The sequence below is a fragment of the Microcaecilia unicolor genome, chromosome 2 (genome assembly GCF_901765095.1).
Source record: "Microcaecilia unicolor chromosome 2, aMicUni1.1, whole genome shotgun sequence".
In the NCBI taxonomy this organism is placed as follows: domain Eukaryota; kingdom Metazoa; phylum Chordata; class Amphibia; order Gymnophiona; family Siphonopidae; genus Microcaecilia; species Microcaecilia unicolor.
The window spans coordinates 219,921,637-219,943,735 of record NC_044032.1 but is presented as its reverse complement, the minus strand read 5'-3'; the positions used below and the strand labels follow the sequence as shown (position 1 = coordinate 219,943,735).

Genomic DNA, 22,099 nt, shown 5'->3' with positions numbered 1-22,099 from the left:
TCCCCCCCCCCGACGGCACGTAGAACTCTACAGTTTAGCTTGGCCATAAGCAATCAGCTCCATGAGCTACCGTCACCAGTACCCACACGTACTTCAGTTTTCAGGGCATGTGGAGTTTTTGGCAAATCCATGAAAATTGAGTATGTGCAGGTACCAGTGTCAGCATGGAACTGCTACTGACCACCTAGCTCGGCTTCAGAGTTCTGGGCATCATCAGGAGAGGTATTCAGCTGACAGGGCTTCGGGATCCCCCACCAGCTGCTACAAGGATGTGCCACTGAGGAGTGGGCCTGAGCCCAAAGTGACTGGGCCACTACAAGCAGTAAGAGCTGGAGTGGAAACTGGAATTAGAGCTTGCAGTGAAGCAGGTTCCTTGGCTAGAACAAAAGGGGGAGGTGAACCAGAACTGCCAGCCTGGAACAGGAGTAAACAAGCAGGGAATGGATCAGCCTGACATAGAAACTTGGCAGCAAGGACTCTACATATAGAAGGCTCAGTGGCAGAGGCAACAAAAGTTTTCAGCTGTCAAGCACTCCCTGTAAATTGAGTCACAACCAGTCTCTGATAATTAAGGATATAGTTTGAGGAATATCTGACGGTCATTTTCTCTATTTATTTCTTAGGATTTATTTACCGCCTTTTTGAAGGAATTCATTCATGGCAGTGTACAGTAAGAATAAACCAAACATGAGCAATAGATAATTACAGCAGTAAAAATATTCAAATAATACAAAGTATGGCATAGTATACTACTTACAATGTCAACACGATACGTAATAGAACATTTTAATTGACAGTGTAGGGTATAAGCAAAGGTGGAACATATAGATAGGTAAGAGAGTAAGAGGTTTTTACTTGTACCGTGAGCTGCTGCAGCTATGTACAAAAGTTTTGCTATCCAACTGCATGTGACAATGAATCCCTGAGTGAACGGAAGCTGATACAATCTCCGCATGGTTCAGAGTTTACATGATATTTTCCTGCTAATGGACAATTGTTTGGCAGGTTTTTTTTTTGTTTTGTTTTTTAATGTGAATACAGCAGGTGCAAAAGTTTGGGCAACTTTCTAGTTCATTCATTGCTACTTTAAAAAAAAAAGGGTCAAGGGTCCATTTATCAGGCTGCAGTAAGCACTAGCATGCACTTACCACACCTTGAAAGGCCTTACCATGGGATGCACTGAGGCAATGTGCACATGCAAACCATACGCTTAAAAAAGATTCTGAATTTTTCTCTTTGGGGTATGTCTGGGGGCAGAGAGTGAGCATGATAGCATGAATCAGTTACACTGCAGTGTGCTAACTGATTAGCACAGGATTAGCACGTGAGCCCTTATAGCCTACAAAGTGGGTGGTGGTAAGGGCTCATGCATGCACTCATTTTTGTTAACGGCCACACGCTAATGGCAACATTAGCTCATGACGGCTAAGTGGTGAGCAGACCAAGAACAGACTGAACTTTAATGAGCACTGGAGGGATAAAGACATTATCACATGGCCATTAATTGGGAAAATGGAACATCTGCCATTTTCTGATTGTGGTAAAAATGACGTTAGTGTGCCGGAAAGACCCGCATAAGGACACGCTAAGGCAACGTTTTACCACAGCTTCATAAAAGGACTTCTTAGTCATCTTAGACATCTGTGATTGGACAAATACCCAACTTTTCTGAAACCTCATTTTATGATTACACATTAACATAATAAGTGATGGCAGATAAAGACCAGCATGGTCCAACCAGTCTGTTCAGAAAGGTGGCCAAGGTTGCATATGCTGCTTCATGCAAGTTATCCCCTCTGTGCTCTCTTTATTTGTGCAAGTCATTTGTTTTGCTTTGAATGGAAATACATTATCCTCTTACTATATAGGGATTTTCTGTGTATATCCCACATCATCTCTCTCTATAAAATGCACCTCCAACGTTCTAATGAAGCCTCACTTACTCAGCGTTCTAAAAGTGAGGCGCCAGAGATCAATTTTCCTCCAAGAGTGTCTGCCTCACCCACGCGTCGAACGTGATGACGTCAAGGGCGGGACACCGACACTGAACAAATGGCACCGCCAACCCCTTGCTACGCGACCGCCAAACCGTAAACGAACCAATGAAAACCAACTGAAGCAGAATAAGGGAGGAGAAAGAACAACAGCGCAATAAGGGAGGAGAAAGAACAACAGCGCAATCACTGACGCCCATGCTACTTCTCCAAGTATGTAATGCCTACATCACAAATGCCTATCACAGCGCTCCGGCCCCAAAGAACGCCTCAACCAGCTGCCACAGCCACTCCACCGGTGGAATGGGACGCAAGGAACAGACGCTCAGCACAACATGTTGCCACCCCTACACCCACACCCCGAAAACACTGCACCCACTCGCAGCAGCACTTCACTCCCAGGGACGTGCCCAATCGTCCCGGGGAGTACAAAAACTACATAGTAACATAGTAACATAGTAGATGACGGCAGAAAAAGACCTGCACGGTCCATCCAGTCTGCCCAACGAGAAACCTATAAGTGTATACCTTACCTTGAATTTGTACCTGTCCCCTTCAGGGCACAGACCATACAAGTCTGCCCAGCCCAACCACCAGTCCCGCCTCCCATCAGCGGCTCTGGTACAGACCGTATAAGTCTGCCCTCCCCTATCCTCGCCTCCCAACCACCTCCCCCTCTTCCCCCCAACTGCTCCGCCACCCAATTTCAGCTAAGCTACTGAGGATCCATTCCTTCTGCACAGTATTCCTCTATGCATATCCCATGCATGTTTGAACTCCGTTACCGTTTTCATCTCCACCACCTCCCGCGGGAGGGCATTCCAAGCGTCCACCACCCTCTCTGTGAAGAAATACTTCCTGACATCTTTTCTGAGTCTGCCCCCCTTCAATCTCATTTCATGTCCTCTCGTTCTACCGCCTTCCCATCTCCGGAAAAGATTCGTTTGCGGATTAATACCTTTCAAATATTTGAACGTCTGTATCATATCACCCCTGTTCCTCCTTTCCTCCAGGGTGTACATGTTCAGGTCAGCAAGCCTCTCCTCATACTTCTTGGAACGTAAATCCCATACCATTCTCGTAGCTTTTCTTTGCACCGCTTCCATTTTTTTAACATCCTTCGCAAGATGCGGCCTCCAAAACTGAACACAATACTCCAGGTGGGGCCTCACCAACGTCTTATACAGGGGCATTAAAACCGCTGGGTATCGCAACGCTCCACAAAGAACCGGCCCCTGACAACGCCTCACCCGTCCAAAACCCACAACAACGCTCCTCCAAGAACCGGCCCCCGACACTGCCTCACCTGTCGAAAAAAAGCAAACGGAACATCCAGCCCCGCTCAGAACATCCTTCTGAACTGCTTCGTCTTTTTATATCCTTGGTAAAATATGGCCTCCAAAGCTGAATTCAGTATGTAAATGCAGTCTCACCAACAACCTGTAAAAGGGCATTCTCACCTGCTGGTTATGGCCCTCTGTGCAACCAGGCATCCTTCTGGCCTTTGCCATCACCTTATCACATTGTTTCACCACCTTGAAGTTTTCTGGTACTATCATCCCAAGATCCCGTTCCTGGACCATGCACATAATCCTCTCACCTCCTATCCCATAGAGCTCCTTTGATTTTCTGCATTTCTTCACATTAGAGTTTAACTGTCAAGTATTTGCCCATACTTCTCATACCTTCCACACCTCTGAGGTGTCCACTCTGTTGCTAACTTTTGTGTCATCCACAAGAAGGCATTCCTTCCCTTCTAACCCTTAAGCAATATCTCTCACAAAGATATTGAACAGATTCAGCCCCAGGACAGATACCTAAGGCAGTCCACTACTCATCTTTCTTTCTTGTAAGCAAATTTCATTTACTACCACACTCTCATCTGTCAGTCAACCAATTTCTGATCCAGATAGGTGCTTTGGATCCTATCTTTAAGTTGCTCAGTTTATTCATGAGCCTCCCATGAGGAATAGTATCAAAGACTTTGATGAAATCTAAGTAGACTACATCCAACTGATATCCTTGATCCAGTCAAAGAAATCGATCAAATTAGTTTGGCACAATCTTACTGTACCTTTGGTGAAGCTATGTTGCCTTGGATCTTGCATCCCATTGGAATGTAGAAAGTTCACTAATCTTCCCTTCAACAGTGTCTCCATTATCTTTCCCACCACAGAGGTGGTGTGAGGATGTTATAATGCCGTTGTATCGCTCCATGGTGCGACCGCACCTTGAGTATTGTGTTCAATTCTGGTCGCCGCATCTCAAGAAAGATATAGTAGAATTGGAAAAGGTGCAGCGAAGGGCGACTAAAATGATAGCAGGGATGGGACGACTTCCCTATGAACAAAGACTAAGGAGGCTAGGGCTATACAGCTTGGAGAAGAGACGGCTGAGGGGAGACATGATAGAGGTATATAAAATAATGAGTGGAGTGGAACAGGTGGATGTGAAGCGTCTGTTCACGCTTTCCAAAAATACTAGGACTAGGGGGCATGCGATGAAACTACAGTATAGTAAATTTAAAACAAATCGGAGAAAATTTTTCTTCACCCAACGTGTAATTAAACTCTGGAATTCGTTGCCGGAGAAAGTGGTGAAGGCGGTTAGCTTAGCAGAGTTTAAAAAGGGGTTGGACGGATTCCTAAAGGACAAGTCCATAAACCGCTACTAAACGGACTTGGAAAAATCCAAAATTCCAGGAATAACATGTATAGAATGTTTGTACGTTTGGGAAGCTTGCCAGGTGCCCTTGGCCTGGATTGGCCGCTGTCGTGGACAGGATGCTGGGCTCGATGGACCCTTGGTCTTTTCCCAGTATGGCATTACTTATGTACTTATGTTAGACTTAACTTCTCTGTTCTGCTTTTGTGAAGAGGGACCACATCAGCCCTCTCCAATTCCGTAGAACTTCTCCTATTTCCAGGGATCCATTAAACACATCCTTTAGAGGACCCAGTAATACCTCTCCGAGTTTTCCCAATATCCTACGGTGTATCTTATTGAATCCCATGACTTTGTCCACTTTGTTTTAAAAGTTGGTTATAAACATCTTCTATGAATGGTGCAATATCAAATCTATCTCCATTTGTATTTATATTGCTTATATTGCCATGATATGAATGGTAGAGTTGAGGAAGGAAATAGTTCCAGTGACCTCATCACAAAAGTCGTCATTTATAGTGCACAGTACAGAAAAAGGCTGAACCACAGGTCAAGTCCAGATATGAACAATAAACATGAAAACAAGTAACCCCAACTCGTACAAAGAAATAAATGGGATTACTCTGTGTTCTGGCAGGGTACAGTCTATTACACAAATACCCACTCCTCCCCAAAGGATGCCCCTGAAAAATGCCTCGTCTGTCCTGGAAAACATTGATGCTTTAAGACTAGAATCTGAAGAGATCTCATTAAAGTATTATGGACCACTTCACTAATGTTGGCTACATTTTTCAGCAAGTTGTTTCCAATGATATCCAAGTTCTTTTCCACAGATTTGACTAATCTTTGAGTATCTGTATCGGAGAAAACCTTAATAAGCCTGAAACCTTTTGGAATAATGTGATTTGGTCTGATGAAACAAAAAGTAAACCTTGTTTGACTACAGTGCCACAATTTACATTTGGAGAAGACAGGATCAAACATTTGAAGAAGAGATCACCTTGCCAACCATTATTCACTGGGGTGGTAGTATGATTTGGAGTTTTATGGCAACAATAGCATAAGCAAACTGAAGAATAGCTTCAAATAAACAGCACATACCCTAGAAGCTACTGAAGCTGAAAAGAGATTGGATGTTTTATCAAGACAATGATCTGAAACGTGACTCAACAATTAATGTTTTGGAACGTTTTCACAGTCCCCAGACTTGAATATTTTTGAAAGTCGGAGTACATTAAATATTTCCGAGCTATTTCTGCAAAGAAAAGTGGGAAATCCAAAAGGAATTACATGTCTTCCTGTGCCATCTTAATGTGCCGCTTTACATCACTAGTAAAATCCAGTAGTTTTCCTTACCAAAACATACTATAGGCAGCATGATAGGCACCCTCATGATGAATAATTCATATGAAGCAAATAAGTATATCAGTGAGGCCTAAATCCTATGCCAGTCTTTACCCAGTCTCTCTCTTGCATATACCCCTATCCCAGTCTTCAACCAAGCTATCTGTCTCCCTCATTTAACCACCTCCCCAGTCTTCACCCAGACTCTCTCACTTTCATATACCCCTTTACCCCAGTCTTTACCCAATTTATTTCATGCACTCATATACCCTTCAGTCATCTTTGCCTTGTCTCCCTCTCTCATATACTCCTGTACCCAGTCTTCACCTAGTCTCTCTTTCATATACCCAACTACTCCATTCTTCACTCATTCTGTGTCTGTCTCTGTCTCTCTTGTACCCTAGTCCCAACAGCCCCTTCCCACCAATATCTATTCATCTCCAGGTAACGATCCTTCATTATGCAAAGTCCTTGTTACCAAGCTACTCTGCCCCAGGCTGATCCACTACCTGCCTGCCTACCCTGTTTCCACAAGGTCTGGTTCACTTGTAGCTCCTGCTTCAGTCATGGAATCTGCTTCACTGCAGGCTCCCGCACTACCTCTAGCTGCTTATAAGATCCAGCTCTGGATCTCTAGCAGAGCACATTTCTTGATTTCTGTATGTTTCAACCCCTACCAAAGACACCTTTCAAGCCTGGTTCAGTCTGAGCACGTCTTCCCTTGCAACTAATAGACTTGGTCACCTTGCTACCTGTTTTCCCTCACTTTGCAGTATGCTGCTTCTTATGTCACCACAGAAGAAACAGTAGTTCTTCCATGGTCCACATCCCACAGTTTGGCTCTCAGTAACTATGAGCCAAGCTTTGGTCTATTAGTCCAAGCTTTAAATTTGACAAAAATTGACTATTGCAAATGTCATATATTTGGGATGTACTAGACATCTGTTTTAATTCCCCCCCCTTATAGACCTCTTTCTGACTCCTTCCCACAGGGGACTAAAGGTACTTATTTCATATATTAGGTTCTGTATAGTTTCTCTAACCTCCATTGTCACCCAATCATAAGGGAGTGGCATTAGGAGCCGTAATTGAAAACTAATTCCCATAACTACTGCTTTCTGTCCAAAACTGAGTGTCACTTGTATGTGATCTACCTTGTAGGCTAAATGTTAGGTAAAGAGAAGATAGAATCAATAAAAATAGAGACAGAGATAGGTTTAGATAGATAGGTACATTTTATTTCTTACCCAAACACAAGTCTTCAAGTTGATACAAATACAGACATCAGATTCTGGTTTCAGCCGCACAGGGCTTCGCCGTCTGACAGAAGCTTTGGAGAGGACTCTCAAACTGAGCCAAAATCTCTCCTCTTTTATACCCTATCTTCTCCATAGAAGTGAATGGTGAGATACCTTGCTCCTAATCTTTCTCACTTTCTGAGATCATACTTTCCCATGCGATCTGCTATCTGATGTACCCAACTCCTTCCGTTCTCAGCTACTGCTAATTATCAACATGTTTTGGGAAGCGTTGAGATAACAGTTTCACATCTTCCGGCTGCAATACTTTTCATACCTTTCTCATGAACTCTGTATTACCTCTGTATCATTGTATACCAAAACTAATAAGCTCCATTTTATTCATCTGATCTTTCATTACAGGTGCTATATTTGATTTAAAAATTGTACCAATTTGTGTCAGAAGTCATTATTCAGACCTGCTCTTTGCAGATTCTCAAATATTAAATCATTTACTTGTTGTTTGGCCTAATCAGTACTTTTTCAGTTGTTTTCGGCTGCATAGCTTTGGCCATCACTATTCCAGTGGTAGCCTTAAAGCTAGGCCATATATTAACATTCCCCTCTTCACCCTATCCCATAGGGTGACACCAGGGTTAACGTACCTTGGCACCATCCATTCCAGAAGGTATTCTATGAGGCCATAAAATTATCTGAGTCTTAAGATCAACTGGTACAATTTGTTTAGTTTTCGGTTGAGACTTACTCAAACCTGTAGCGAGAAATGTTTTTATGAATGGGACTAATCCATGAGCTCATTTACAAAATCCCATGAAATATAGGTATGCGGGTAATAGCAATTTCAGGTGGATCATACTAATAAACACTTTCAGGTCTTTCTATGGCTTCTATTGTATCCAATGTATCTGTCTCAGTGGTCCTTGGAAGGAATAATGGTTTTGATTAAGCATTGTTATGGGCTCAACAAATAGTACTCTGATTGCAGGCTGTTTAAGGTTGTAGGTATTCAGAATCCTTAAACAGGTCGGGATTCCTGGACCTTACTAGTACTCATCATTGGCATCCAATCATGAGCACTAATAAGTGGATAGCAAGTATGAGGTTGCCTCATACAGCAAAAATGGTCAATCCTAGGAAAATTTATATTAACCAAGGTTATGCATGGATCTTGACATATGCATAATGACCTGGAAGTATGGGAAGCATTGTATATATCCGTTACCCCTCTTGGAGCTTAGTCAAACCTACAGAAAGACATGCAGCTCAAGTAAGCCTGCACCAAAGTCAAACAATTGCATAACAGGTTGATACTAACAGAGTTTACATCTACATTATGATATCTTAGCCAGTATTAGGGTTTGATGTTACCCTTGTATCTGAGCAATATCAATTTCAATTTAAATTACATAAACAGAAATAACGGGGAAACTCGTGGAAAAACATTTAGAACAATAAAGGAAATAAAACCTTTTCACTATCTAGACAGGATTATTGCTAAACTGAAAATAAAACATAATATGAATCTATAATGTCCATAAACAGCAACAGTAGTTCTCAAATTAAGTATCAGTTCAAAAGTTTCTTTCATCGAACATGGTCGAGGCGGTGGAAGCGTTGAAGAATCTGGACGGAGTTCTGGAAGATCCAACAGGGCTGGGTTTTCAGGCTGGCTTGCTGAAGGAAGTTGCCGGTCTTGAGATGGTTAGGCTCGTAACATCTGGTTCTGCGGCGGAGTAAACACGTATATCTTTCACATGGACCCAAGACTTGTGGTCCAGTAGTTTGCAAGGTGTAAAGGTCATTGCCACAACCTTGGGGGATCTAACATCATTTGGACCTTAAAGACGTACTTATGGTGTACAAATTGGGATCTTTCCATGTCTTTATTCTACCATCAACTTAAAATTAAATAAAAAAAAAATTGGAATTGGAATTTGGAATTGGGATTTGGAATTGGGATTTGCATAATATATCCCCACTTCTGGCTTGCATAATGTGCGAGACAGATTGGTAATTTTTAGAAAGACATGATCAAATAACAATGGTAAAGTATATGGAACAAAAGAGAAAAACAATTAAAATTTAGAGATGATGGTAAATGTTCAATTATTGATGTATGGAGGGCAATGCGTCGCAATCTATCGCCAATAGATATGGAATCTTCACCTACGATGACTACCATTCACCAAGGGTTGAGCCCTCAGCTGCAGGAGGCCAGCAGGACTTACGAGTTAGATGATTCATAAAGAAGGGTAGAGGCCAAAGCTTTGTGTAACTCCAGCAAGTGGAGAGCCTATCTCTTTTGCTCATGGACCAATTGATGCATCTGTCGAAACTCACGCTGAATAATGTCTCGTTTCTCACACCAGGTAATGTTGGGGTCTGTGCATCTGTCTTTTAATTTAGCGATTCTTTGCTGCAACATAGCCTTCAGATCAGATACATTATCGGGTAGCTCTTCTGTGCTAGCAGTCGTCTCCTCGGTGAGGGACGTCAACGGAATTCCTGTATCCATCTGGGGAAAGGTAAACGTTAAACAGACCAGTAGTACAATTTATGTGGTAAACTTATTGAAAGAAATCAGAATGCTAGGAGGTGGGTTGTGGGTATAAATGGGGTCCAGGAAGGAGGCATGGAAAAAAACAAAGCATCGAGAATGGAAAAAAATTAAAAAAAAAAATTAAAAAAAGCACCCTGAAGGGTGTAAGATAAAAATAGGCTTAAAAAAAAAAAAAATAATCAGAAAATTATGTACGATTCAGAATACAGCCCTTAAATTTATCTGTGGTTTGAAGAAATTTGATAGTTTCTCCTCATTATGCTCAGCTCTACTGGTTACCAGTGGAAGCTAGGATAAGTTTTAAAGTTTGTTTTGTTTTCAAGCTGATCCAAGATTTTGCTGCAATGTACTTATATTCTTTGATTACATTACTAACATCAAGCTATAATACCAGGAATTATTTGCGTCTGTCTTTTCCCTCTTTTAAAGGATTGTCCTCTATGAAAATGTTTTCAAATTCTTTTATATACCAGGCTCCAAAACTTTGGACTGTTTTGCCAGCGTCTGTTATTACTCTTACTTCCCTTAAGGCAGTCCTTTTTAAGAAATGTGTACTTTTAGATCAGTGAGGTTTATTCATTATGTTATGATTATTCAGTATTTGTAAATTCCTAGTTATTGTACTGGTTTCTTGATACTGTAATCCGCTCTGAAATATTTCTTGGTGTGAGCAGAATAGAAATCTCTGGTAATGTAATATGCCTAAATTTACTTGTATCTAAATAATATGAATTAGAGTAACATATTATGCGTAATGTCAGCTAGTGAAAATGTATTGATTAAATGAAGAAAACTGAATTTTTGCTGTGATTTAAATCACTAAAAAAATGGAAAAATGAAATCTCTGAAAAACTTAAGCCTACACACACCAAGAAAAATAAACAATTCAAAAACAATTAAAAAATTCTGTATGGAGTCTCACTCCCAACTTACCGGAAACCAGAAGTAGCTTCAGAGGAGGGCGGAGTGCCGGAGAAAGTGATTTAGAGTTGGAATCGTTTGGGTTCCTTGACAAAGCGAGTGCAGAACATGGTCCGTTTTGGGATCCTACAAGAGTTATGAAAGAATTTGCTAATTGGCTGTATTAAAAACTTTTGGTATATAGAAGATGTCTTGTAATGTTTTTTGAACTTTGCAATTAGACCTGGGTGCAGAATGTGAGCTTACTCCATACAGATATTTTTTATTGTTTTTGATGTGTTTATTTTTCTTGGTTTGTGTAGGTTTATTATGTTTTTCAGAGTTTTCATTTTCCCGTGTGGGTTTTTTCCGTTTTTGTTCATTAACATTCCCTGTACATTTATTTTTTTTTTCCTCTTTTTGTTTGTGATTTAAATCCCTGGCAAGCTGTGTAAGGAAAGTTCCTTTACTGTATTGAAAAGTGTTTGTCTTTTCAGGAACGAGTGAAGTCTGTGTTCCATGCCAAAGAGTTTGGGAAAATAATTAACTTTAAAACACCAGAAGATGCCAAGGTACTGTAAATATTTATTTTTGTAAAAATAATAGCACTAGATCACAAGTATGAACAATCTCCTTATTTTCTATACCCTTTCTTCCTTATGGAATGTGTTAGAATATTGTCTTATCAATAATATAAATTTGTCAGGAAGGAAATTGGTGCCCTTGGGGAGAGGGGGTAATTTTCTAAAATATTGTCAATATGAAAAGTCCAAAAAGGTGCCTATTTTAAGCAGGTAACTTAAGTGCCTTTGTGCGTTTATAAGATAGGTTTCCAGATCCAGCCCCAGTAGTGCACAAGTTTGCACCTGCTGTAAAGAAGGTGTAAATTTGTGCATGGATTCTATGTGTAAAGGGATTTGGATTTAGCTCATACCTTTCTGATTTGTAACTCAAGCTGAGTTACATTCAGGTATTCTCTTGTCACCAGGGGGCTTACAATCTAAGGGCCCTGTTTACAAAGCTTTTTAGTGTGCGCTAAAAATTAGCATGTGCTAACAAAAGAGACACCCATTACATTAGTATATGCTAAAAAATTTGTGCGCCTACAGGGTGTCTTAATATGCAGGGCCCTGTGTTTGTACCTGAGATAATAGAGGGTTAATTAACTTGCCCTAGATCACAAGGAGTCTCAGTGGTATTTAAACCGTGACTTCCTTGGTTCTCAGGCCGTTGCTTTAACCAATTTTGTAAAATATTGCAACTCCAACCAAGTTATACCCCCAGGAATCCTGTGCACAGATTGTATGAAAATTAGCATACATGTTTTCAGCTATTTTTGATATGTGTATACCTTGTGTAATTTTAAAGAGCTTTTTCTGCATGTAAAATGTGCTTGACAATGCTCTAGATGTGGAGAACAAACTTATCATACAACTGCCAAATGTTTTGTTTTCCTTAATGCACAAGTTTTAAATTGGAGGAGTCCTCTGGCTAAGATAAACAGGGAAGCCCTCCAAAATATTACTTTTCAATCCTGTGATGAGAGAGAAAAAAAACAAAAATCTTCTATCCAGGATCACCGCAGTTTTTGCATTTCCAAAACTATGGTTTATGTTGTAAAGCTTATTGTGAGATCCATGTTGGCGTCGTAGCGACTGATCATACCTTCAGCTCCTTGGATCTTGTCCTGATTCGCCACATTGGAGGGTCTCCCTGCCTGTTTGAGTATGGGCAAGAGAAGAGGGAAAGTGTGGGAGTTCCCCCAACTCCCATTACAGCCCTAGCCCTGAAGCAGGCGACTCTCAACAGATTTAAGGCTCCAGTGGGACCCGTACAGGCTTCCTCTTCCTTTGTTGGTACTGGTGCGTTGGCATCGGTGAGTGTCTCTAAGCCCTGTTGAGTGGGCGGCTCCCCCGCACCCAGGAAGGTAGTGGAGCTCTGGATGGTCCTGTCCCCGATCCTCTCCTGAAGATCTAGGTGATCAGGGAGGGCATGCATTCACAGCACCTGGAAGCTTGGACTCTGGCTAAGAGTTATTGTAAAATGCTGCTCAAATCTTGCCACTTCAAACTGTTAGTACTCTCCCAGGTTACCAGCTTGCCTGCTCCTGCTTTATCTTCATGGGTTTTTGTTAAACCAGTCATTGTGACATTGGAGTCACTGTGGAACCTTGCACTTGATATACACTCCAAACCTTGACTTTGAAAAATACTAAGGATATTAAGGTTTTGTCTGAAGCTGCCGTTCTCCAGGCATAAGCCTCTGCCCAGCAGTCCTCAAAACGATTCCTTAGAGACTAAAATTCAAACCCTGGAATCTTTGTTTTTAGCCTCAGTTAAAGATAAGAATTTTTCTCATTGTCGATTGGAATACCTAGAAAATCAAATTAGGAGACATAACTTGAGACTGCTCAGTTTTTCCAGGTCTCCTTTTATTTCACCTGTAGATATGGTTAAAAGAAATATTTAATTGAGGTTCTGGGGATATCTTGTGATTCATTTCCCCCAATCATGCGAGGCCAATATATACTGGTCTCGGGGAGATCTGTTGGTGAGGCCCTTTGAGGTCAATATGGGAATAATATGAATCTTGCATCCTTTTTGGAATCCTCATTGGAAGTAATTTCACAGAGAACTCCTCACTTGTTTCCCCGAACTGGTGGTCCACCCACATTCCTAGTCTCTCCCTACCCAGTCCAACCCCTCACCTCAAATCAACCGTATTTGTTGACCACCATAGATGTCAGCACTTAAATGAAACATAACAGGTTGTGGACCATTGCATTCAGCATATGCTGGTACCACCTCCATGATAGCACCTCTCTCCCACCTTCTTCCCTCTATCATGGTCTATTGTCTCTCCCTCTCACTTCCTCCTAGCTCCCCCCCCCCCCCCACACACAGAGCTTCAATATCTCTCCTCTGTTCCTCATTCCCTTTCCTCCCACCCCTGGGTCCAGCATATCTCCTGTCTTCTATAGATCTAGCATCTCTTCCCATCTCTGTCTTCACTTTTTGGGTCCAGCATCTTCCCACTCCCTGATTTCCTGATGGCAACATTAGCGCATGGCCATTAAATCAAAAATATGGGGGAAAAAGGCACTTTTCTGACTGCAATAAAAATGGACAGTGCACATGACAGACTGGGTAAGGACGCTTTAAGGCCACTTTTTACCTCAGCTTAGTAAAAGGATCCCTTTGTCTTTAATTGCTATCAGAGATATAAATTTTATCTTTCCAAATTTTGATACACCGTCTCTCAACCTCAAATAGGAGTTTCTTCTTAGCAAAGGGTCCATTTAAAAAGCATGAGAAAGGAAGCTTGTGGTTTTCCGGTCCCAGCTGTGGAATTCTTTGCCATTGTTAATTTCATAAGCAGCAGATTATTTGAAATTTTGGAAATGGACTAAATCCTGTTTTGTTTTTTAATGTCTGAAGATGAATAGTTTTTTTTTGTTTGTTTTGAATAGGTGGGATGGAGAGGGGTTGTGACTGCAGCTTAATAGGAGAAAAAAGCTGCAAGGAGTTGTTCTCAAAGAGTGGGGGGGGAGGATTGGTAATTACATGTTTATATCCATGGTTTTATGTTCCAACCCACCTTGAATGATTTAATAGCGTTTTTAGGACCTCTTTTACTAAGCCACGCTAGTGATTCCCAGCTCGGCAAATGAGAGGAAGCCCATTCAATTCCTATGGGTTTCCTTTATTTATTTATTTATTTATTTATTTATTTATTTATTTGTTATCAGAAATAGTATCAGTTCATCACGGTCTTACCTGAATCTCCATTACCCAAATTGCAAAGGACTAAAATACAAGACAACCCATGCGTCCAACTTCTCTTACATAAGCACGCGTCTGTGGAACGCACTGCCACAAGTGGTGAAAACAACTTACGATCACCTAAATTTCAGAAAATTTTTAAAGACTCACCTATTTGAAAAGGCATATCCGACTGACCCAACTTAAATGACTCAACCCTTCAACACTTCACTATCAAAGATCGTATTGGACATTAACAAACCCTTATACCTCAAACCCAACTTGATTGAATCTTCCCTATCCCACTACAACATTTTGTACTTATCCCGTACCGGACTTGGCGAATGCCTTCACGGTATTATGTAAACCCCATAGAGCCTGCAAATATGTGGGAAAATGTGGGATACAAATGTAACAATTAATAAATAATACATTTGTATCCCACATTTTCCCACCTATTTGCAGGCTCAGTGTGGCTTACATAGTACCGTAAAGGCGTTCGCCAAGTCTGGTAGAGAAACAAATACATTTGCTGTTCGGGAGTCACTAGCGCAGCTTTAGTAAAAGAGGCCCTTAGTGAAGTTGAAATAAATAAATGTGTTTAATTTGCTGTGATGGCTGCTAAATTGTACCTTTTTGATATTGCCGAGAAATCATTTTTTAATGCCTGTAGTACACAGAATCATTCTTTTGAAATCACTTGGTCAAGTGTATGTTAAATTGTGTTTGTTACAAGAGGAAACTCAGTGTTTCTTGGTGAAACAGAAACAAGCAGGTGCTGTCCTAATTCCCTTTTCTTTTTCTCTTACAGTGGATGCTTACCAAGCTAGATGAAGTAAGAGAGACTCAGCCAAAGTTGTAGCTGTTTCCTGAATGGAAAGAGTGCTGAATGTACAGTTCGGGTCATTGCCTTCAATACCTGTATTCTAATAACTGTAAAGAAAATTAATTTAATCACCAAAACTAAAGTATTTAGGAATGTCTACTGTACTAGATTACAGTGGTTTAAGCAACTGATTTATTAGTGCTATCAGAGAGCAATGTAGTGGTTTGAAAATAGCCAGTTTGCAGCTTTTTTTAAATGTGTTGTATGACTTCAAGTAAGCAGTTAATACAATTTTAAAAGAGCTCACTTTTTTGTGGATTGTAATCACTGAACATTTTTCACACAATCGTTGCAAATGTATTAAAACTTTCAAATTGATTGCTTTTTCTTTTTTTTTTTTAATTAAAGTTCAGTGTAGACTGCCTATGAATGTGTCACAAATATATATTGTATTAATTTAAAATGTATAACGGATTTTCATTCTGATCTGGATTTTTTTAAAGGTATGTGCTGAAATTCACATGAAATTGGCTAAATTAGCAACATCCCTTACCGCTTGCAACAAATAATGATTTATTTAGTCTGAGAAAAATCTGTTTGCCATCAGACAACTGACTACTGATAACTTGCCCAGGTTTACTCATAGCCATGGACAACTGACAGCTCCAAAGCACTGCAGTTATACACATTTGATAGATATGATTAGCAGATACTAATAATATATTAGTATCTGCTAATTCACTGCTGTTGTGACTAATAATCTTTCTACTGAACTCTGTAAGTAGCACACTTTTCATTCTTTTGATACTAATTTGCACAATGCACACATATTCACCAAATAATTTGGTTTCTGTGACCCTTAGGATCACTGAAAACCAGGTCCAGAATGTAGGACCTTGGGTTTTTTTCGTGCTCTGATCTAACATTTCTTGGTACATGTATCAAAATACAAAGATGCTTCCAATTGCTAATTAATCCACACTTATTTTCTGACTGTTTTACATAATTCAAAAGTCTAAAGTATAACGTATTATGAAATGTATTTTTACTCTTAATTTATTCATACTTCAGATGGTTATTTTTATGTTGCTCTCGGTATACAGCCCTGTAAAAGTTAAACAAAACTAAGTCAAAACAATTAATGATTAGTACAGCTCAATCAGTTGCTATAAAATTAGAAGGTTCCTAGCCTCAAAGAATTCACAGGTAAAAGGGAACTGCACAAGAAGTCTGAGGATAGAAGTGGCATGATGGTTTAGTAAAATAGGTGGAAGTAGGGTCACGAATTATCACTCAGTGAGTACAGTGTAACGAGGAGTGGGGACCTTGTGCTAATTCACTGTCTTGCAACCTTTCTGAACTTGCCCCCATTGCAGCTGGAGTGAAAGGTAACGTCCAACCACTGGCCCCAGCCTGGTACCTTCTTATCTCAGAAGATTATTATTTTCTAAGCCCCAAATTAGTAATATTTAAAGCAAGAGTGCCTGCTCCAGATTGGAGGACTGCAAACAGGTCTGGTGGTTGTGTTCTACACAATTAAAATTCATTTATATATTTGCATCAGTTTGGATCAAAAACAATACCAGTTTAGTTATCCTGTAAACCAGACTTGTTTGAAACCCTTAAGGGCTCGGAGCTCAGAGCCTCCAAAATAGAGAAATAGACAAGTGACCCGAAGAAAGAGTGATACTCATCACATTGTTACATTATCTGCTTTGGTGCCTTGCCCTTCTTCCTATCTTTAGTGGCCTTGTCTGTAGCACTCTTAGATGCTATGTTTGTATAATAAGCTGTAGCATTTATCTTCCAGCTACTAAATTCCAAAGACTTCTGAATTACATTTTTTCTGGAAAAATAATTCATGGTGATATTGTGAAGAATATAGCCACATACCAATCACCAGTCTTTATCATTATATTATAGCCATTATCAACATTTTGCCTCTGATTAAAAAAAAATATATATATATATAGTTGGCATAACTTCAGTGGAATAGAGAATGAAATACTACATCATCTTGTTACCTTTTCTTGTATGCAGGTGCTATTCTTGATATGATTAAAAAAATTAATACATTAAACACATTCATATTCCATAAGATGTGAAAGCAGAAACTTGGATACATATTACAAGTGGCTGCAGCCAAAGGTTCTGCTGAAATATTTTAGGGGTAGATAGATAATTGGTGTTCCTTGGAAGCTGAGATCAGAGCTTTAGCTGACCTCAAGGTTATTGCCATCAATATGCTTGATTTGGATTTGATGCCAGCAATTAAAGGATAACTGACATCCTGCCTTGCATAAAATGAGGAGGGTTAGCCATTTTTTCTGCAAGTGGCGTTTAAGTAACTATCCAGCTATCCCTCATAACTTTGTGAATATCTGACTCAGGCATGCATTCTCCTCAAATGTGAGGAGCAAGTGTCCCAAAATTATGACTTTTTTTTCTTCTGTTGTTAATTAACATATAAATTGTTTGGATAAAGTTAGTGTGGTTGGCGTGTTAGGTCACTTGCATGTAGAGAAATAAAGTTAATATGGTAGTATCTTTTTAATGGACTGACTTAATAGATTTCTGCTCCCCATTTGAGAATTATTTTTTTTTTTGGGGGGGGGGGGGGGTTCATAGCTCTCAAAAGCTAGCCAAAATGTATCACCTTTTCTTTCTTCCTTTATTAAACTTTATTTCAATAATTTGACAGCTTTTTATACAATGTGAATTGGCTCTGACCAGTTAACCAAGAGAAGCAGAAATAGAATGATGTTTGTCATATGATGTTTCAACCCCTGAAGTTGATTAGCGCTTGAGACCATGTAGTTTAAGCCCAGGACCTTTTCCTACTCATCCCTTTTAGAAACAAACCAAGGCAGTTAGATAATTACATGGAAAAGGCCAAACAAAATTTCAAGTAGGTATGTACCACCAGTCAGCATGAATTTCTAAAAAAAAATCTGAACATAGCAGCTGCAACTTGTTTAAATTTCTTGACGTTGTCTATGAAGTAAAATGTTGCTTCATCAGCAAATCTGTGCCTTTGCCCAGGTGTTGCATATTCTCTGCTATAGGCTTTATCCTTGTCGCACTTTCAGTAACAGGCCCTGTCCATCCAAACCATGTGTCAGTGTCACAGTATAAGATGAGCCACATTCATAAGGATGCTTATTGGGTACATTGATGACATATTTCTCAACATTATATTTTACAATATATCCACTGCTGATTATAATAAACACTGAAAAAGATGGTCACTTTAGAATAGATTATATTTAACCGGCTTGTACTAAACTCAGTGCAAATAAAATAACTGTCAAAGAAATTAGTTTTTAGTTCATGTGAAATTTAGAAAAAAAAAACAGCTTTGTAGATTAATTTCGCTATTGCAATTTCTTTCTAATGGAATACTTGGTTTTCCAGAACTAAAATTTTTCTTCTTTTTATAAGCAGCTATGCAATAATGGTGCCTTTCAATTATGTTTTGTGGTTGCACTTTGCATATGTATAAATTTTCATATTATGCAAAACTTCAGGGATATTTCCTTTGTGAAAATACGTTTCCAAGATATAAGCACACCTTTGTCTTTTTTTTGCTTGGCTTCTGCTGTAAAGTTTTTGTATCATGCTTACACAATGAAAGATATCTATGATTAAAGCAAAGTAAAGAATTAAAAAAAAAAAAAACAATAAGACATTAAAAACAGAATCCGTCCTTGCTTTTCATTGTACTTTGTGATTAATAACTCCAACAATGGAAGTACTGTGTGTGACCTTAAGAAAGAGGTACAGATTAGTGCATTAAATTTTTTTGGAAACTGTATTGTTCCAAGTGCTACAACTGTAAGAAAATATTATTTCACTAAAATAAAAAGAAACTGTAAACATTTTTATATTCAGTTAATAGGCCAGCAACAAGTAGTGTTATATACACAGTTGATGGCTTTGAGGGGAACACCTTTAAAATGTATTCAAACTCCCCTGTTACAATTAAAGTCAAGATGCATTACTTTGCTCAAAACTTAACAATCAAACACAAAACCACAAACACAAGGTGGAAGAACAGGGGCAGTCATGATTTATAATGTAAACCATACTTTTCTATAATAAAACAATTACAGTTTACAAATAAGAATAGCCCTTCAACTGCAAGAAACTTGATTTAAAGGACATATATGTTGTTTAGTTACTTTGTATTTTGTAGTAGTTATGTGATATTTATAATTCTGCTTTATTGTCTGGTTTTGTATAACTTTGAAATCCTATTCATTTGTGATTCCCAATTATGGTGTTCCAAGCACCAACATACGTATTAGATGTTTTCATTTAAAAGACGGCCACCAGATGACGTCCTAAGCACATATGCATTAAGGCAGGGGTTCTCTAAGCAGTCCTCAGGACACACCTAGCTAGTCGGGTTTTCAGGATGCCCACAATGAATATGCATGAGAGAGATTTGCATATCATGTAGGTAGGGCATGCCTATTCATTGTGGGTATCCTGAAAACCTGACTTGCTAGGTGTGTCCCGAGGACTGGGTAGAGAACCCCTGCCTTAAGGGGGTAATTTTCTGAAGTGTTTCCCCTGTGGGAAATGGCTGCAATATGCATGCATTTGGCCACACAGTTTTATAAATATACCAACAAAATGGCACATATGTGTTCCTGGGGCTGTAGGTTTAGGCAGAATTGCGATGTGCAGTCATATTTAGGAAATATGCAAGTAGCAAGTGTAGATTTGTACATGAGCATTTATACACTACTGGCACTGGTTCTGGGTGTCTTATTTTATAAAAGTATATAGAAGCCTATGGTGCATGTTTTGCACATTTCACATAGGCATTTTTTTTATAAACGTACCCCCTAACCCTGGGATTCTATATATTGCGCCAAGATTTCTACATGGAAATTGAAGCATATTCCATAACAATGCACATAACAAATTGGCGGTAAGCCCAACGCGGGGTTACCGCACGCTAATCTGGAACTACCGCTGGCCCAACGGGGGCGCCAGCGGTAGTTCCAGCCCCAGCACGTGCCATACGCCGCACTAGGGAAAACAGCTGGTTATTTTCTAGTGCGGCACTAACCTGGCAGTAATTGGGCAGCACCGCACACTACCCAGTTACCACCAGGTTAGCACGGGAGCCCTTACCGCCACCTCGAGGGGTGGCAGTAAGTGCTTCCCCTCGCATGTCCCCATGCTAAGAGCAATCTTACTGCAAGGCCATGGCTATTTTCAGGCATTTTTACCAATGCGGTAAAAAGGGTCACAGAGTATGGCAAAAACAACCCCCATCGCTAGCACAGGACCCTTTTTACTGCAGTTTAGTAAAAGGATCCCTTAGTTAACAAGCTAATCAGTGCTGATAATTGGATGTTAACCAATTAGCACTAATTGGCATTAATTAAAATTTATGCGCACTGCTTGCTAAGCATAGTCTGTAACATGGTGCACATCAATGCAAGTCGCATAGTTGAAAAGTGAGTGTGGTTAGCGGCATGGAATAGGCCGGGTCATGTGCATTTCTAAAATCCTACTCTGCACCTAATTTAGGCATCTGGATTTACACCAGGTTTTACTTGGCGTAATTGACCACTACTAACTTTAGTCAAGTGGACTGGTGCTTCGCTTTTTCTATAAACCACTTGGGAAATTTAGGCTTATTCTATAAAGTATGCCTAAATTAAAGCAAATTTCATTTTAGGTCTAAATTTTAGGCGTGATACATAGAATCTATTCCTAAGAATGTCATTTCCACACCATTTTTCATAGTAAGCAGCTGGTCACTCATGAAACATTTCTCCGCACCTTGAGTACTTTTTAACCACAGCTGAAAAGGGGAGTGGTTAGGTTGAGGGAGGAAGAATGTGTAAGGTTTCCCTTTGAAAATGGGCTTGTAGGCATTGCCATGCACTGATTAGCGCAAGAGTAATACATGAGCCTTTACCGCCTACAAAATAGGTGGCAGTAAGGACTTACTTGCTAATGTGTGTTTATGGCAACATTACCACATGGCATTAATTTGGATAATGGAAAATTGGCCATTTTCCAGCTGTGGTAGAAATGCCCTTAGCACTTGAGAGAGACCCACGTCAAGGCATGCTAAGACCACTTGCTACTTCAGCTTTGTAAAGGGACCCATAAAAAAGGTTTTATTTATATAGATTTGAGAACTAGAGGAAATCTTTGATGAATCAATGCATAATGAATTTTTTCAAGACATAACATGGGAGGCATAGAGAGGGAAGGCAGAAAGATTCTTCCCATAGGATGTTAGCAGGAGGTTATGTATGTGCTTTTGCCCTTTTCACGCAGGTGGATGAGATTCTAGTTTGGATTTTATGTAGAAGTCAGAGGTTAGGCACTGCCTGTGATATACAGAGCTTTGTAATATTCACTACACCTTTGCACAATTTGTCGTATTATGCCATCTTAAAATTATAATACAGAGTACATTATAGTAGTTTGTTTCACTGGTCTACACTTCCAGTGTAAAAGAAAGTGAATTTTATTTTATTTAACATAGAAAATGTCAGCAGGTAAAGACCGGCATGATCTAGCCCGTCTGCCCAATGAGGTCAAATCTGGCACTCAGTGAAGGTTCATTTCTTTATGATTAAACACTGGTATAATTTTGCACTCTCTCTCTACAAATTCTGGAGCGTAGACCACAGAAGTCTGCCTGGCACTGGTCCTAATTCCCACCTACTGCAGCTGCCATTGAAGCCCACTCCAGCCTTGATCCTGATCTCTCTGCCATTTGTGGGGCCCAGACTGTAGAAGTCTGCACAGCATTG

At 39.9% G+C, this 22,099-nt stretch overlaps 1 protein-coding gene across 1 annotated transcript in view; it reads left to right on the top strand.

Annotated features, from left to right (window-relative positions):
* The window catches only part of VPS13A (vacuolar protein sorting 13 homolog A), a 556,982-nt gene extending 537,964 nt beyond the window's left edge, over window positions 1-19,018 (top strand). Inside the window, exons 71-72 of the mRNA XM_030193720.1 lie at window positions 11,219-11,293; window positions 15,294-19,018. Of these exons, the coding sequence (XP_030049580.1) occupies window positions 11,219-11,293; window positions 15,294-15,344 (126 nt within the window). The 3' untranslated portion in view covers window positions 15,345-19,018. The remainder of the gene's footprint in view (window positions 1-11,218; window positions 11,294-15,293) is intronic.
* Window positions 19,019-22,099: the final 3,081 nt, after the last annotated feature.